Below are 16814 nucleotides of genomic sequence, written 5' to 3' on the forward strand. Positions count from 1 at the left end.
GCAAGCGCTGAAGGTGGTGAAGCACGCGGAGCTGCGAAGGAGCTGGGGTCTGGAGGCACCTTGGAGGTCTCTGCGCCCAGCCCAGGCCATGTCGCTCACGTCCTTAGGCTTACCTTGCTGCAAGACCTCTTCGTTTCCCTGCTCCCCACAGTACCCCTGGATTTGGGGCGATCCTGGCGGGATGCTGTGCGAGGAGCAGGGCTCTCTGGGCTCTGGAGCTGAGCTCTGGAGCCCCGTCACCTCGGCTGGCGCCCACGGCCCGCGTCCCCGGCTGAGACCGGCACCCTCGCGCCTTGTCACGAGCAGGCAGCACTCGCTATTTTTAGGCCTCCGTTTGCTCGAACAGCTTCCCGTTTGCGTTGGCAGGGAGAAGAAATAGCCTTGCCAGGCTGGGGAGAATTGCGAAGTGATCGCCCGAATCTGGGCTGATTTGCGAACGATTATCTGCTGCACTATTTTGGTGATTAATTCCCAGTGTAATTCTTCATAACCACAGAAGCGCCGGCTGTGCCTGCGTCTGCGGATGCTGTGAGAAATCCATCTGTCTTCTGGCAGCCGGGCGGGGCCATTAAATAGAGATACTCATTTCCATTTAATATTCATAGCTATTAAAAGTGATGAAAGCAGATGAGTCTTCTAGAGCCAACGTGGAAATTGCTCCAGCCGAGAAGCGACGGGCGATTGGCATTCCCGAGGTGCGGATCGTCCCGGGCGGGAAGGGCTGGCGTGTTGGCGTGGGGCCGGCGGCTGGCTGGCGGTGGGACGAGCCGGGGGTCTCCTGAGGAGGGGGGTGGGCTCTGGTGAGGAGCCGGGGCTCGTGGTGCTGTCTGGGGTTGCCGCAGCAGAGGTTGGCTTCGATGCTCCCTGGTCCTCCTGGAGCTCCTCCACTCTGCCTGTGCGAGGGAAGAGGCTTTTGCCAGATAAATGGGGTTTCTTCGCCTGTTCTGATACAGAAGCCCTCGGTGGGCTCCCTGGTTTCGGGGTGCGTGGCAGTGCCTCTGGCGGGCACCGTCCTGCTGGGTTTCCCTGCAGTCCAAAGCCCCGGCGCGGGGACGTGCCTGCCGCGTGGCTCCAGCCCGTGGCGTTTCCACCAGCTCCACAGAAATGGCGCACCATGGGAGACGCTTACCTGAGGGACGTGTTCGAGGCAGAAAAGGGAGGCGTGCAGGGAGCTTCGGCCCTCGAGGCCTCCTCGTCAGAGGCTGCTCTGGGCGCTGCGGTTCTGTGCTGCTCTCCGGGCTGAGGAACAAGCCCGAAGAGGCGTGCGGCCGATAGCGGCCGGTCCATTTGACACAGATTAAATAGCGTCACGGCTCCAAAAATAATCTTCCCAGTTTACCATGAGGCTGGCTGTTCCTATGGCAACCGCTCCATGCCAGTGCCCCGCACATAAAAATCGCAGCGGATGGCCGGGAAGTTGGTTCACAAGTCAAGACAAAGCACGAGACGGGGAGCGACGGGGCTGGGCTCGCAGGGCTCGTGGCGTGAGGGCTGCAGTGTGTGCGGGTTCCCGGAGAGGAGGTCCGTTAACATCTGCTGCTGACGGTGGCGCGTGGTGCGGCGGAGCCCTGGGTTGCAGATGGTGCCCGTGGGCACGGCGAGCGACACAAACTGAGGATCGCAAGGCGGCGGCTGCATTTGTGGACCCTGCCCGGCGCGGGAGGGCGAGGGGGGGTGGGAAGCCGTGGTAGCTCTCGCGTGGGTTACCGGGCGCCCGCGCTGCCTGTCCTGGTAGCCCTGCCTGGTGCCGCAGGCAGATGGCTGCGTTCTGGGCTTGCGTCGTGCTCCCGCGTGGCTGGTGACACCGTGCACACCGCCTCGGCCCACACAGAATCACAGAACCACAGAATGTTCGGGGTCGGCAGGGCCCTCTGTGGGTCACCCAGCCCAACCCCCTGCCCAAGCAGGGTCACCTACAGCAGGCTGCACAGGACCTTGTCCAGGCGGGTCTGGAATATCTCCAGAGAAGGAGACTCCACAGCCCCTCTGGGCAGCCTGTTCCAGGGCTCCATCACCCTCAGAGGGAAGAAGTTCTTCCTCGGGTTCAGCTGGAGCTTCCTCTGCTTCAGTTTGTGCCCGTTGCCCCTTGTCCTGTCACTGGGCACCACTGGAAAGAGCCTGGTCCCATCCTCCTGACACCCACCCTGCAGATATTTGTAAGCATTTCTAAGGTCCCCTGGCAAAAAGACCCCCAACTCGGGGCCGCCTCCAGCCCAGGGTCCCTGTGGGGACGGACGCCGGCACCGAGCCCTGCTCCGAGCAGCGTGCCCGCCGTCGGTGCGACGCTTGGCTGCAGGAGGGCGAGCGGGGTGCACACCAGTCAGTGGTGGTCCCCAGGGCTGTGAGGAAGGCTCTGGGGACCGCTGGCTTTGCCTTGGGGACGCGGTGAGAGCCAGGCTGGCTCATCCAGGGCCCCGGAGCGAGAGGAACCCGAGCGAGCAGGGCGGCAGCGCGCTGTGCAGCACTCGCTGCCAGCCCTTTGTGTTTGTCGTCTTGGGTGGCTGCTGCTCGGTGCAGGGGAGTGACGCGGGGTCCTGCTGAGCCTCCTGCCTTCCGCTGGGAACCGGCCCTGTGCTGAGGAGCAGGATGAGCAGAGGGAAGCTGCTTAGCTGGGGACATGCTGCTCCTCGGGGGGGCCCGGGGGCACCCACATCCATCATGTGGGGGTCCCGGGCTGGGCAGCCCCCTGCCAGCCCGCTGAAGGCTTGCGGCTGTCTTCTGCGGAGAGCAGATGGTGGAGCAGCTGCTGGCAGCACCGGCTGCGCGCGGCGCGGGGGGTGAGGGTCCGGTCGAAGCACCACAGAAGGAGGGGGATCCATCGCAGAGGAGGGGCAGGGGGTGCTGGGGCGGCGCTGGAGCATGGTGGGGCTGGAGACCGTGCGTTAGAACAGTCCCTGTGGCCTTGGAGGGTCTCCGGTGTGACGGGAGCGGGGATGCCGTCCCGGCTCCAGCACAGCCTCTGTGCCCTTTGATGGTGCCAGGCACGCGGTCCCCAGCCCGCCCTGGCCCTGCCCAGCGGGTGGACGTTGGTTGGGGGTGTGATGGGATTTAGGAGCTGCTGGGAGGCAGCTTGGGCTCGGAGCTGAGGATCCAGAAGGGCCAAACTGGTGTAAGGGCAGCGTCCAGAGGCAGCGAGCACAGAGCATCCTCTGCCTCAGCAAGCCCTCACCGCCCTGCTTCTGGCAGCTTCCCCCCCATCCCCTGCTCGTGTCTGAAACCCCTCTTCAGAGCTATCGTGAAAACTCCCTTTGGGTTGGGGCGCGCTCACTGCGCTGGAAGACGTCGCGCCGGGGTCTGCGGGGCGATGCCAGGGGCCTGGCCGTTCCTCGCCCTCACGCACTCCTCACTCTGCCGACGCTCCCTTGCCGTGGGGCTGGAGCGGGCTGGCGAGGGGTGCTGCGCTGCCCTGCCTTGGTGGTCACGCAGCAGAGCCTCGCCGATGCCCCGCCGTGCCGCGTCCGTGCTCGGCCTCGGTGAGGAGCGGCTTTGCCCTTAACAGGGGTCTTCCAAGTTGAGCCTGTTGGCCATCGCCAGGGATGGATAAAATAGTTGGGAGCTGTGATTTCCCCCTCCCTAGCTCTCAGGCATTTGGGAATATGATCTTCTCCAGCTTCCAAGACGTTTTGTGATCTTGACCCGCTGTGACCAGGAAGCCTCCCACTGGGGCGGCTGCTGAAGCCCCGCGTGCTGCCAGGCTGCCGGGCCAGCTGCAGGTTTGCCTCTGCGAATCGCCTGCGGTTTTTGTCCTCAGACGAGGAGCCCTGGACAGACCCTCTCTCTCCGTGAGTATTTCCTGACCTTCGGGGTGTTTCACCAGCCTTAGCAAAGGGAATTGCAGCTTTCCTTCGGGCTCCCAGGAAGGAGAGGTGCGGCAGCGCTGGTCCGCACGCTGGCCCCGGGCTGGATCGGAGCGTGCCGCCGGCAGCCCGCGGCTGGAGGGTGCCGAGGGCTCCGGTGAGCGCTGTGTGCGCAGCGAGCGCGGAAGGCTGGGCTGCCAGAAATGGCTTTTTCCTGGCCCTTGGAGGATGCATTTCCCAGTGCCGCACCCGTAGGTGAAGCTGAGACGTCTCTCAGCCTCCCAGCCTTCCTGAAGCCAGGATTGCGCAAGTAACCACCTTCTCAGCCAAAAAACCTCCCGGGAGCGAGGTGAGGTCGCAGGAGTTTCCAGGGACTTGTTCGCTGCTGCCCGGGCTGTGCCGGTGCTGCGACGGCGGCGAGGCGTGGGGTGTTTCGGCACTGGGAGGTGTTTCAGCGTTGGTGGGGGGTTGGAAACCCAACTTCAGAGCTGGTGTCAGAGCTCTCGCATGGGGGACGGCAACGAGGTTGTTCGGGTGCTTTGCGTGATCGTTTCTGCGTTAACTTGCTCCGATCCGAGGGTAGCTGTGCCGTTGTGTTTCCTGCTTTCTGTGCCTGGATTGCAGATGATCACAGCTAATGACGTTGCTTGGGATATTTTTGTTCTGCTGTCGGTCACAGAAGCCCGGATTGGCCCTGGGCGCTGGGGCTGCAGAGGTGGTGCCGGCCACGGGCACGCGCTCGGCTGCGCGGAGCTGCCTGCGCTCTGCTCTGCGCCCTGAGTCCCGCAGGGCTGGGACATGTTTGCCATTGTCCTCGGGCAGCTGGGGTCAATCCTGCTGGGTGGTTGAGCCTTGTCCCTGGGCCGGGCTGCCGTGTCCCGTCGCGTCCTTGCTGGGCAGCCCCGTAGCCACAAGACGCGGTGCCGCACCGTGCTGTGCTTGGCTGCTGCCCGCGCTCCGGGTCGGTGGTCCCTTGGTGCCGCCCGGGTTGCTCCGGCTCTTGCCGTGGAAGCTCCGCTCCGGCACCGTGAGGTGCAGGGTGCCCTTGGTCTGGTTTCCTCGCCTGGCTCGGGAGCGCTGGAATCGGGAGGAGCGACACCAGAACACCGCTCTCGGTATCTGCAGCGTTTCGAAAGGTCTGAGAAGTGATCCACGAATGAAAACCACACGCCCACCACCAGTGGAGTGTGGGCTTTCCTCCTTTTCGTGCAGCCCAGACAGGGGCTGTGCTGCTCCGCCCTTAGAGCCGAGGCATCCCTGCAGGCCGCTCGCTGCGGCATCGGGGGGTCCCTGAGCCCGGCAGGCCTGGGGACGTCCTCACCCCGGCTCCCCCGGTCCTGGCCCAGGAGATGGGGCGGGTTTTGCCAGTCCCCATCTCCATTTAATCCAGAAGCGGGTGGTGGAGGGAGGGGAGGTGGAGGGGCTGCTCCCTGCTCTGCTGCCTTGGAGGCTTGGGGTGCGCCTGGAGAAACCTCAGCTGAACTTCGGGGGCGGGGATGGGGCGCAGGACCTGCTCCACTCGCCCTGTTGTGCCCGCGTTGGGCAGCGCCATCGCTCGGAGCTGCTCAGCTCTTCGCGGTGCGGCGGTCCGAGGAGCGCTGCCTTGCACTCGCAGCTCGGTTCGGGGTTGGGTTTCTGGTCTGAAGTCACCCGGGTGTTGTGGAGTTGCAGGAATAACGGCTTCTGCTGTACCTGAGGTGCTGGCCGTGGAGCTTTCCGCCCTCGGAAGGCGTGAGGAGGGTTTCTGGTGAAGGCCGTTCCTCCCCGCTGTGCCTTTGCACCCTTTCCCTTGGGTGCAGCAGTTTTTCCTGGTTTTCTCCTTGCAGAGCCCCTGCGAGGTTTGTCCCCAGCACTGGGTGCGTCGAGGCGGCGCCCGGCTCCGTGGCCGTGCGTGGGTTTGGCGTGTGGCCCGTCCCCGGTACCACCGGCACGCTCGCCCCGTGACCCCCTCGCCCAGCCCTGAACCGCATCCCGGCGACAGCCACGGGCTCCGGGCGACGTCCCGGATCGCTCCCCGGCACCATGCTCCGCTCCTGGGGACACGGGGGCCCCCAGCTCACGGGGGGAGGCAGGAGGTCCCCTGCCCGCAGCGCCGGCGGGGTAGCGCGGTCCGGGGGTAACCATGGAAACCGTTTTCTCTCCATCCCTCCCTTCGCAGACGACTCGGGCGACGAGGAGCCCGCCTCGCAGTCAGACAAGAGCGAGCTGCACGGCACGCTGCGGACGCTCTCGGGGAAGCTGGAGGACCTAAGCACCTGCAATGACCTGATCGCCAAGCACGGCGCGGCCCTGCAGCGCTCGCTCAGCGAGCTGGAGAGCCTCAGGCTGCCAGCCGAGAGCGGCGAGAAGATCAAGGCGGTGAACGAACGGGCCACGCTCTTCCGCATCACCTCCAATGCTATGATCAACGTAAGTGCCGCCGGCCGAGCCGCCGCGGGTGCGAGGGGCTGAGGGAGAGGCGGGTTTCTCCTCCGCTTCCTCCATTGTCCTGCTCCCCCCCCGGCACGGCCCCGTGTTGTCCCTGGGCGCTAGCTCTCTGCGGGAGCCGTGTGTTGGCTGCGTTCGCGTGCGGCTGGGGCGCGGGCGGGAGCTCAGCGCTGGCTCAGCGCCGCGGCGAGGGGATGGGGATTCGGGAAGGTGCAGCCCGGGCAGCGGGCATGGGCGCGTAACCCCCCGAGACACCGGCCTGCTGTGCCCTCACAGCGTGGTTTCTGGGGAGGCTGCTCTGGAAGAGGCCGTTTTGGGTGCAGAGCTGGGTGACGCGGAGGCTCAGGGTGCAGAGGGGGTTTTCTGCTGGCCCTGGGGGTGCCTTGCTGGCTGCACGGCAGTTCGCAGCCCGCTGCAGGGTCAGACCCCCCGCCCCGTGTCGCCTGCGTCCTCGCCGACTGCCGCGAAGCTGCTCTGGTTCTACACAACCGGGGGACTTCACCCCGCGGGATGCGAGAGCTGTCTCGTGCCGGCGGCGCGCTCCTGGACCGGAGGTCGTGACGCGGTGCCAGCCCCGGCGCTGCGTGTGGCGGGACCACGCGCTGGGGTTATTTTTGGGACGGCTTCTGCCTGGGGTGTGGAGCTGCCCCTCTCGCAGCGAGACAGCCCTTCGCGGGGAGCCTGACCTTCCCTGGGGAGCGCTGGGGAGGGGAAGGGGGAGTGAAACGAAATAAAATATTTAAAGCAAGAGGGAAAAAAAAGCGAACTGAAAAGCCTGACAGACCCGGAATAACAGAGGAAGGCAGAGCTCGGGGAATCGTGAATGGAGCTGCGCCGTCGCTGTGCTGCCCCAGCCCTGAGCAAGAGGAGCTCGTGCGCTGTTTCACGTGGGCTTTTGAGAAATGGCAGTAACCCGCAGCGGGAGTCGGAGGGCCAGGAGGAGCCCCGTGGTCTGGCGTTCTCCCCCTCCCTGCTCACGGGGTGTTGTAGCCGTGGGGCACAGGGCTTGCTGAGCGGGCACCCTGCGTTCCGGGGGGGCACCGGGGCTGCCTGCGCCCTGCTCCCCCCCGGAGCGCGTCCGAGCGGTTGGAGCGGGGCTGGCAGCGCGTTGCGAGCGGGCGGCGGGGTGCTGGGCGCTGCCGGGGCTCGCTCTCAGGAGGCAGAGCGGCGGTGGAGGGGCTGAGCGGGGCGGTTTGCGGTGTCTGGCCTAGAGAGGAGGGGGCTGGGGGGGCTGCGATGGGGTAAAAGCTTGAGCGGGGCTGTCTGGGGGGTGGGGAATAGCACAAAATCCGTTGGGCAGGGATAAAACTGGTTTGTGGTTTGTCCGACACGCCGAACGGGTGAGAGGGCCCGGGGAGGAGCGGGGGGGGTGGGTTTGCGGCAGGGGCCAGGGGTCCGTTGTTGGCAGCGACCTGCGGTGCCCCGGCCCGCGGCCGCGCGTCTCGAGGAGGTGTCGGGGGGTAGAGGCTGTGCCGCCGCAGGAGCAGGCTGGGCTGGGGGCTGCGGCTCTGCCAGCCTGCTGGTGAGCCCGTCATTTCGGGGAGGGGGCTGTGACGGAGCGGTGGGCAGGGGGACGCCGACCCCCGCGGAGCAGTGATGCTTTGGGGGTGGGCTGGAAAGGCAGGAGGAGGGGGAGCAGGGCAGGGGCGGGGGGCTGACGGCCTGACCCCCCTGTCGTGGTGGGCTGTGATCCCGCTGCGCTGCCGCCAGTTCCTGCGCGGGTCCCTTCCTGTGCCGTGATTTATCCTTTTACAGAATCCCAGAATGTTGGGGGTGGGCAGGGACCTCTGTGGGTCCCCCAGCCCAACCCCCCTGCCCAAGCAGGGTCACCCAGAGCAGGCTGCACAGCACCGCGTCCAGGCGGGGCTGGAATATCTCCAGAGAAGGAGACTCCACAGCCTCCCTGGGCAGCCTGTTCCAGTGCTCCGTCACCCTCAGAGGGAAGAAGTTCTTCCTCATGTTCAGACGGAACTTCCTGTGCCTCAGTTTGTGCCCATTGCCCCTTGTCCTGTCACTGGGCACCACTGAAAAGAGCTTGGCCCCATCCTCCTGACACCCACCCTTCAGATATTTGTAGGCATTTCTAAGGTCCCCTCGCAGCCTTCTCTTCTCCAGGCTGAACAAGCCCAGCTCCCTCAGCCTCTCCTCGCAGGAGAGATGCTCCAGTCCCCTCCTCATCCTCGCAGCCCTCCGCTGGACTCTCTCCAGTAGCTCCTCATCTCTCTTGAAATGGGGAGCCCAGCACTGGACCCAGCACTGCAGATGGGGCCTCCCCAGGGCAGAGCAGAGGGGGAGGAGAACCTTTTCAGCGGGGCTGATGCCTGCTGCGAGCTGCTGCGCGGGCCCTGCCGAGGGAGCCTCGTGGGGTGGCTCTGTGCCGTGTGAAGGTCCCAAAATCTGCGGTGTCGAGGCCTGAAACGTCACTGCGGGAAGCGTGGGGAGACCAGGCATCTCCTGCAGTGGGCGCAGACCCAGCCGTCCCTGCCCACCTCCTCCCCGCGGGCTTCGCAGGGCCACGCGTCGGTGGGAGCCTGGGGGGCTGTGGACTGGCTGGTCGGACCCTGCAGCAGAGAAGTTGAAGCTCCCTCGCCTCCAGCGTGTCCGCAGAGAGCTCCCAGCCCGCGGCGGTGGCCGGCTGCTGCCCTGAGGATGCTCCCCGTGCTGCCCCAGCACCGAAGCTCACCGATCCGCTCCCACGCGGCGTGGCCGAATCCTGCCTCTTGCGCAGCGGAGCTTTGCCTTCGCCGGAGGTGCCGGGGCTCGTGTCCGCGCCGTGGCCGGCTGGGGACGGTGGCACGTTGAGGTCGTGCCATGTGCGCTTCTTTTCCCGTTGCACCCCTGAGCGGTTCAGGGGGGTTTGGACCCGTGAGCCGTCGGCTGCGAGAGACCCCCGGGAGCCGCCTGTGCCCCTGCCCAGCTCCCCAGCAGCCCCGGGCTCTGGCCTGGGGTCCCGCTCCCGGCTGGGGCGCGTGTGGCCGCTGTGCCCCCGGCCGCAGGCAGGGACCGGGGCGGCTGGGCTGCCTGTGGCGGCAGGGGATGGGTGCTCAGGAGGGGATGGGTGGCTGCTCAACGGGGGATGGGTGCTCGGCGGGGGATGGGTGCTCTGGGGCCGGCGCTGGCGGTTTCCATCCCGCCGCCTGTGATCCGATTATGCAAATGTCCCAGAGCCGCGGGGAGCGGCAGCGAGCAAGTAGAAATAAATAAATGCAGATGTAAGTGGCCAAGCTTCGCTGCGAAGGTGACCTCCTGGCGGCGTGCGCTGGGTGCTGCCTTGGCCGACGCTGGGTGCTGCTCCGCCGGCCCTTGGGAGGAGGAAGCAGCTCGGGGCGCCCCTGGATGCTCGGGAGGACGGAGGAAGGTTCGGGCAGAGGCAGAGCGGGACGTGTTGGACCTTTGCTTACAGGTGAGGATATGAAACGCGGCGGGAGTGACCGTTGCAGGGCTCACATTGAAGCCCGGAGCGCTGCGAGCCCCCGTCCGCCCTCCTCTCGCCCGTCCCTGGATGCCCTGCGGAGCTGCGCCGGGTGGCACTCGCGGCAGAGTTTGGCCTCGCCGGGACCAGGAGGCTGCGGGGCTGCGAGGGGGAGACGCGGAAAAGCGAGTCGCAGTCTGCCCTGGGGGAGGAGTGGGAGGCTCATAAACGTAAGAAGCAACAAATTCGAGGGATAATTAAGAGGCACAGAGACGAAGAGCGCTCGCTGAGTCGCGCAGACTCGCCCGGGGAGCAGGGAGAGCTCCCGTCTCCTGCGTCGGCAGCGGCAGGAGGGCCGTGCGGACGCGCGGCGGAAGCCAGCTTGGGCGTCAGGAAGAGTGTGCGGGGCCGGGGGCGGTGCTGGAAATGGGTTTTTAGTGGGAAGGGGGTTTGCTGCGGCCGAGCTGCGTGCGAGTGTGCAGTAGCTGCGCTCTGCTTTGTGCCTCCTCCAGGGATGTGAGTACAGAGAGCAGCGGGGCTTGGGCTTGGCCCTGCGCCACGCGCAGATCAGCGTGCGTTTCTCCTCGAGGTTTACGAAGAGCAGAGGTGGAGGAAGGCTCTGCCGGGCCGGCGCGGGGGTCAGAGGGGCGGCTGGGAGGTGCTGAGCAGGCAGGGTTTTGTGGAGAGGGAGGAAACACGTGTGGGAGCACCGACACCCACCTGTGACACCCTGAGACATGGGCGAAGAGCGTCCTCAGCCCTCTTGAACCCGCAGGCAGGGTTTGTAGCACGCGACGCACAGCGCTTGGAGCAGGATGAGATCCATGACCATATGGCTGCTTCTCCCCCGGGGAAGGCGGCCACGGGCCGTTGGTCGGAGCCTCTGCGAGATGCCCAGCAGCGTCCCGGAGGCTGCGTGCTCCAGCCCCGGCAGCGTTTCTGTCCGTTGGAGCCCTGCGGGGCTGTGCTCGGCTCGGCAGCGGTTACAGCGTGGCCGTGTGCCGGGGCTCGGCCGGTCGCTGCCGCCACGCTCGGCGCCTGGAGACGCTGGGTGGCATCTGCCCGGTGGAGGCGTGGGGTGGTGGGGTTTGGGGAGGGTCTGAGCGCCGCAGCCGGGGGTCACAGCCGCTGGCTCGGTTGCTGTGGGGACCTCCTGGGTGCCTGTGCTGGAGCGAGCTGCCTGGGCGAGGGCTGCGCTTCTCCGGGGCCGCTCCTCTGCCTGCCCGTGTCCCAGCTGCGCTGCTGGGCCGCCTCCGTCCCCGCCATTGAGCCCTGCCCCTGGGGTGGCTTCCTGCTTCAGCCGGGCTGGTGCTGAGCGCCTGCTCTGAGCGGCGGCCGGTTCACCGGAGCAGCCTCCAGCCCGGTGTGTGATGGTTGGTTTTGGTGCGAAGTTACCCGCTGTGTGTCTGTCTGCTTACAGAACTGCGTAAAGGTGGTGGGAGAGAGTCCTCGGGCTCGGACGCCGGGGTGCTGCCGGCGCGGTGCCGTCCCGCAGCGTCCCCAGGCCCATCGCGACCCGGCAGACCCGACCGTGCCGAGCAGCGAGGGCACAGCGGCCTGCAGCGCTGCTCCCAGCGCACCCCAGCACAGCCGGTGGGGCTGGAGCAGCCCCCACCCTGCGCGTCCGTGTGCCACAGGGGTTAGTTCAGGCGCTGGGGAGCAGAAGCGCCGGCTGGAGCCCCTGGCTTTGCCCCGCGGGGCAGGGGTTGCCCCAGCCACCCCAGGCCGACGCTGCGCTGCTGCAGATCGGGGCAGAACCCTGCGGCGGGGCAGGGCGTCTCTGCCCGGTGACTGCGGCGGTGGCCATTGCGCAGGAGGAGCCCGTGTCGGTGCTGGAACACGGCCCGCGTTAATGACCTGCGCTGCGCTAACGACGCGCGCTAATCAGCGCATTGAAAACCATGTCAGCGACCCAGAAACACCCCGGCCTTGGGATTATATCTCGAACCAAGCCCTAATCCTCCTCGGAGGGGAAAGCTGCAGCGAGGGCTCTGTGGCCGCAGCGCTTTCACCACGGACGCGCGGCGCTGGTGGACGAGTAACTGGGGGGTGCTGGGCTGTTACCGGGGCGGCGGTGGAGGGTGGCAGGGGTCAACCCGGGGTCCGTCCCTGGCTGTGTGGCTGCCAGAGCGGGGCTGGGGTCCAGCCCCTGCACTTGGAGCTGCGGCAGCTCTCTCCGGAGCATCCTTTGTTGCCTTTTGAATTTAGATCGGATCTCTGATCAGATCTGACCAGAGAGGTAGGACCTTCCTCTGGCTCCCCGCATCATCACCATCATCATCGTTCTCTGTGGTCGTTGCGCCCTTCCAGCCAGGTTACATCGCGCGTCTGGGTGCCCAGACCTTGTGTGTGTCCGTAGGGCCTCCGTGGGGCTCTTGGTGCTGCAGACACCTTGTGCAGCTTTGTCACCGCCGTGCCCTGGGTCTCTCGCCTCTGCTGCTCCCCCTCTTCCTCCTCGCTGGGTTCGTCTGAACCCCGGGAGGCTTTGGGCTCTGTCCCAGGGGTCCCCTCGCAGCCTGGTGGCAGGAGGTGGGGGACGCGTCTCACCAGCACCAAGGGTGCCTCTCGCAACTCTGCCCTCCCGCTTTTTGCCTGCAAGTGGTGGTTTTTCCGTCGCAGGTTGGGAGGAGAGCGGGGAGCATTTCTGCTGGGCAGCTGCTGGGTCAGCAGGGCTGTGCGCCGGGGGGCTGAGCACGGCACGGACAGGGGCGCGCGTCAGCAGGGCCCGGGGGCGAGCGGCAGCTCTGAGCCAGCCCAGGCGGGCGCTGCGGCCGGGGGAGCCTGCCCGTACCCCGGGGGTCCCCGGGCCGGTGCCCCCACACGCAGGCACACGTGTCCCTGCCTGGGGTGTTGCACCCTGGGGTGGGGGGACAGGGGGAGGCCGTGACGTGATGTGGGCTTGTTCAACCTGGAGAGGGCTGCGAGGGGACCTTAGAAATGCCTCTAAATATCTGCAGGGTGGGGGTCAGGAGGACGGGGCTAGACTCTTTCCAGTGGTGCCCAGCGACAGGACAAGGGGCAACGGGCACAAACTGGAGCAGAGGAAGCTCCAGCTGAACCCGAGGAAGAACTTCTTCCCTCTGAGGGTGACGGAGCCCTGGCCCAGGCTGCCCAGGGAGGCTGTGGAGTCTCCTTCTCTGGAGATATTCCAGACTCGCCTGGCCACGGTGCTGTGCAGCCTGCTGTGGGTGACCCTGCTTGGGCAGGGGGTTGGGCTGGGTGATCCACAGAGGGCCCTGCCGACCCCCAACATTCTGTGACTCTGTGAACAGCAAGGCCTTGAAGGGTGAATCCCATCTGGGGCCCTGGCATCAGGAGGGCTGTGCTCGCCTCTTGCCCGGGCTGGGGCACCAAGCTGCTTCTCTCCGGGTCCTTCTTCATCGTCTGTCGCAGGAGAAGGCGCTGGCATGGGCGGCACCACTCCCCTCGGGTTCCCCCGGAGAGACGTCACGGTGCTGGGAGAGGAGCCGGGATGGGGGATGCTGCTGCCGGCAGCCCCTGCCCCGTTTTGCAGCCCCTGCCCCGTTTTGCAGCAGCATCGCTGGAACGGAGACGCGAACCGAGGCAGCTTCCTCCAGACCCGGGGTCGGAGCCGCCCGTGGGCGATGCCAGCTGCTCGCTGGCTGTGGCCGGGGACAGACGCTCCTCCAGCCTGGAGCTCCTTCCGTCGGGCAGACGAGAAAGGCAGAAGCCAGCGAGAGCCTCGCTGAATCTCTGTTCCGGAGAGCGGTTTGCGGGCAGCGCGCTCTGAGCAGGCTGGAGCCAGGGCTGGGCCTCCAGCGGCGCTGGAAGCGGAGAGCGGCCGCGCTGGTGGTGGTGGCTCCGCTGCTTGGCCGACCCCGGCGAGGGTCCGCACGTGGCTGCCGAGGGTTGCAGGGGTTCAGGTGGGCAGAGAGGAGGGAAGAGGCCGCAGCAGCTGTCTGGCGGTGCCTTCCCGGGGGGAAGAACCGTGCCGGGAGCCTCCGGGGAGGTGTTCTTGGCACTCGTGACAGCGGGGAGGCCCCGCGGCTGGCCGGGAGGGCGAGAGCGTCGGGAGGCAAAGCCGAGGGCGAGCAGCGAAGCCCTGCAAGGGCGCGGTTCGGAGCCGGCCGCTCTGTAGCGGGGGGTCCCAGCATGAGGCCTCAGCTCTCGCTGTGCGTCTCCTGCGCCAGCCCTGGCGTGTCCCGGCAGGCTGTGGGGCCCCGCCAACCCCCCAGCACGGCCGGCGGAGCTGCCGGGCTCTGCTCGGCGAGGTGGGGGGGAAGGGGCCTGGGTGGTCCCGCGGCCGGAGGGCGATGCGTTGGGAACAGACCCCGCGTCTCTGCCCGGCTGCCGCTGGCATCGCTGCCGTCCGTGACCCATGGGCAGCGCTGGCTTGTCTGGCTGCTCAGAGCCGCGAAGAGAACTCCCTTTTGTCGTGCGGAGCAGGCGGTGGGGGGGGATTCGGTGCCCTGCGCGAAGGCCGCGCGAGTACGGGATCGGAGCCTGTCCGCACAGCCGGGAGGCTCTGCCGCTGTCCCACCTAACCCTCTCTCCGTTACGCGGGGCGCTTCGCCCGTCTGTCACGGCTCTCGCTGCGGGCAGAGCCTGGCCGTCTCGGCAGCGCCGGTGCTGGGCTGCCGCTGCTGCTCCGGGCCCGGGCGAGGTCTTCGTGGAGGAGGGCGTGCGTGGCGGGGGGAGCAGCACGGAGCCGGCCGCAGCGAGGGGGACGCTCGTGGCTTTGCGGTGTGGAGGCAGGTGGCCCAAAATGACACCGTAAGGTAATCAAACTCCCAGAGACGCAACCGGGGACCAGAGCTGACTCCCACCCAAGAGCAGGTGTCCCCGTCGTGTGTGTCCCCGTCATGGGCGTCCCTATTTGATGCTCAGGGAATCCCCGGTCCCTGGAGAGAAACGGGCGCTGCTGGGTACATGGCGCTGCCTGGAGCGGGACCCTCAGCGGCATCAGGAGCCCCTTGGGCTTTGCTGGGACGCTGCTACCAGTCACCGGGCTGGAGCCTGCTCTGCTCTGGTGTCTTCCCACTCCCCACGGGGGCATTAAGGGGCTTCTCCACATCCGTGCGTTTCTGCGGGACCCGTCTCGCCTGGAACAGGGAGCTCCTTCACGCGTAATGCTTAGAAGCATGGAAGGAGAAGCAGTAGGGAGTGGGATGATTTTTGGCGTCGAGCCCACGCCTCCTGTCTCCGCTGGTCTTTGTGCAATGCCCCCATATTTTCGGGTGTACCCACCCCGTGCAAAGCCTGGCGAGGCTCAGCCTGGCAGCTCCGCCGGGCTCTCCTCATGCCCCCGGCCCTGCCCCAGGCAGCAGCAGCTCTCGCTGTGGCTGCGGGCAGCCGGGACGCTCGGGAGCCGGTGGAGGGTGGCTCTAGGGGCTCGGGACAGGTTTGTCCTTATGGAAGCGGGCTGCGTGGAGCTGGGGGCTTCCCTGCGCTGGTGCTGCTGGTGCTGCCTGGCCAGCCTGGCCCCGGGCCCCCGGCGCGGCGGTGGGTGCCGGCGCTGCCATGGCAGACGACTGCTCTCAGAATCATGTCCCGCTGCGATCCAGCTGTTCGTGTGAGATGATTGGGGATTCAGACCGGCTCCAGCCTGGTATTTTCCCCCTCGCTTTCTGCTCAGAGTGTTTTGGGGGGCGGGGGGAGGCCAGGCGGACCCTCCCTCGGCGCATCGCACCGCTCTGACTCCCAGCTGCTGATTTTGCGCCGTGGAGCGCTGACACAGCGCGAACGTGTTCCGAGCTGAGAAGAGGGTGAGCAATGGCCATCCCTGGGGGGCTCCGCAGCGAGCGGCCGCACAGATGTGTCCCGGGGCTTTGAGGACTCCAGGAAGGGAGGGAAGGAGGGAGGGAGGGAGCGCTTACCTCAGACGCACGCAGAACAGCGAGGCCCTCGTTGCCCTGAGGAGTGAAGCCACGGCTCTTGCTGTATCATTCGCCGCTGAAAAAGAGATGGTTGAACGCATCTGCGCTTCCCTCCTCCCACGTCACTCCTGGGCGATGAAGAGGTCCCGCTCACACGCAGGCAGAGGAGGGCTCCGGGTGAGGAGCAGGAGATGTCACTCCCGGAACAGCGGGCGCTGCCCTGGTAGGTTTTTCCCCCCGAAGGCTCGGTTTGTGGGGCTGTTCCTCCGGGGTGCTCGGGGCAGGTGGGGCGGCAGGGCTGAGTGCGCTCCCTCGGGACCCATCAGCGTCGCGCTGGAGGCGGCGAAACGCCCGGCCTTGCCAGGGCTTCCCGAGAGGCTGTCGCCCCCGGGGCTGGGACCGCGGGGCAGAACTCCGGCACAGCCTGGTGCCGTCGGGGCACTGCCAAGCGGATTGACTGCGTCTCTGCGTTCTTCACGTCCGATATTGACTGTTTGCTCCCGTTGAGAAGCCGTGAGCCCGCCGCTCTGCGGAGATGCTCGTGGGCTGTGGTGCCAATCCCAGAATCCCAGCATGTTCGGGGTTGGCAGGGCCCTCTGTGGGTCCCCCAGCCCAACCCCCTGCCCAAGCAGGGTCACCCAGAGCAGGCTGCACAGCACCGTGTCCAGGCGGGTCTGGAATATCTCCAGAGAAGGAGACTCCACAGCCTCCCTGGGCAAAGCACCTGGGCAGGATGCGGCTGACCTCCTTGGGTGATCATTTGCAGCTGCATCAGTTACCTACGGGCCATTAACGATGTTGGTCGTCAGCAGGCTGTGAAGTCCGGTGTATTTATGGTGACAGAGGTGTGAAAGACGCTCGCTTTGCCGGTGGTGGGGGTGGCTGCCAGGTGTGGGGACAGCCCGCAGAGCTGGTGGCACCACGTCTCGCCTCCTGCCCCACCACGCGGGACCCTGCTGGCACCTCGCCTCTTGTCCAGGGGAATCTGCAGGAGCCCCGGTGCTGCTTTTCCACAAAACCACGCTCTTTGGGCTGTGTGGGCCATGCCTCCTGGTATTGACAGTGGTTTACAGCCCCGCCATCCAGTGTGGGATTAGGACCTGGTTCCAGCCACGGAGAAGAGGGGAAGCCACCTCTGTCCCTCCTGCCACACACTGCGGGTAATGCGGGGCTTCCCCAGGACCTCCCACCCGTACCGCAATCGGATGGAGCTTGGTTTGATCTTCAGTCGTCAGTGGCCTGCCAGAATTGCAAGACAAGCGATGAGCGTGGGCTGGGATGTCCAGGGGTGACAGCCCTGCCTCTGGATTATTTTCCACCAGGGCTGCTTGCGGAGCACGA

The 16814-nt window shown here is 66.6% G+C and overlaps 1 protein-coding gene across 1 annotated transcript in view; it reads left to right on the top strand.

Moving 5' to 3' along the window:
• OSBP2 (oxysterol binding protein 2) overlaps positions 1 to 16814 on the top strand; it is a 79692-nt gene that overhangs the window by 40031 nt on the left and 22847 nt on the right. Inside the window, exon 3 of the mRNA XM_075433569.1 lies at positions 5956 to 6206. Coding sequence (XP_075289684.1) covers positions 5956 to 6206 — 251 coding nt within the window. The remainder of the gene's footprint in view (positions 1 to 5955; positions 6207 to 16814) is intronic.

This window comes from Opisthocomus hoazin, chromosome 12, assembly GCF_030867145.1.
Source record: "Opisthocomus hoazin isolate bOpiHoa1 chromosome 12, bOpiHoa1.hap1, whole genome shotgun sequence".
NCBI lineage: Eukaryota > Metazoa > Chordata > Aves > Opisthocomiformes > Opisthocomidae > Opisthocomus > Opisthocomus hoazin.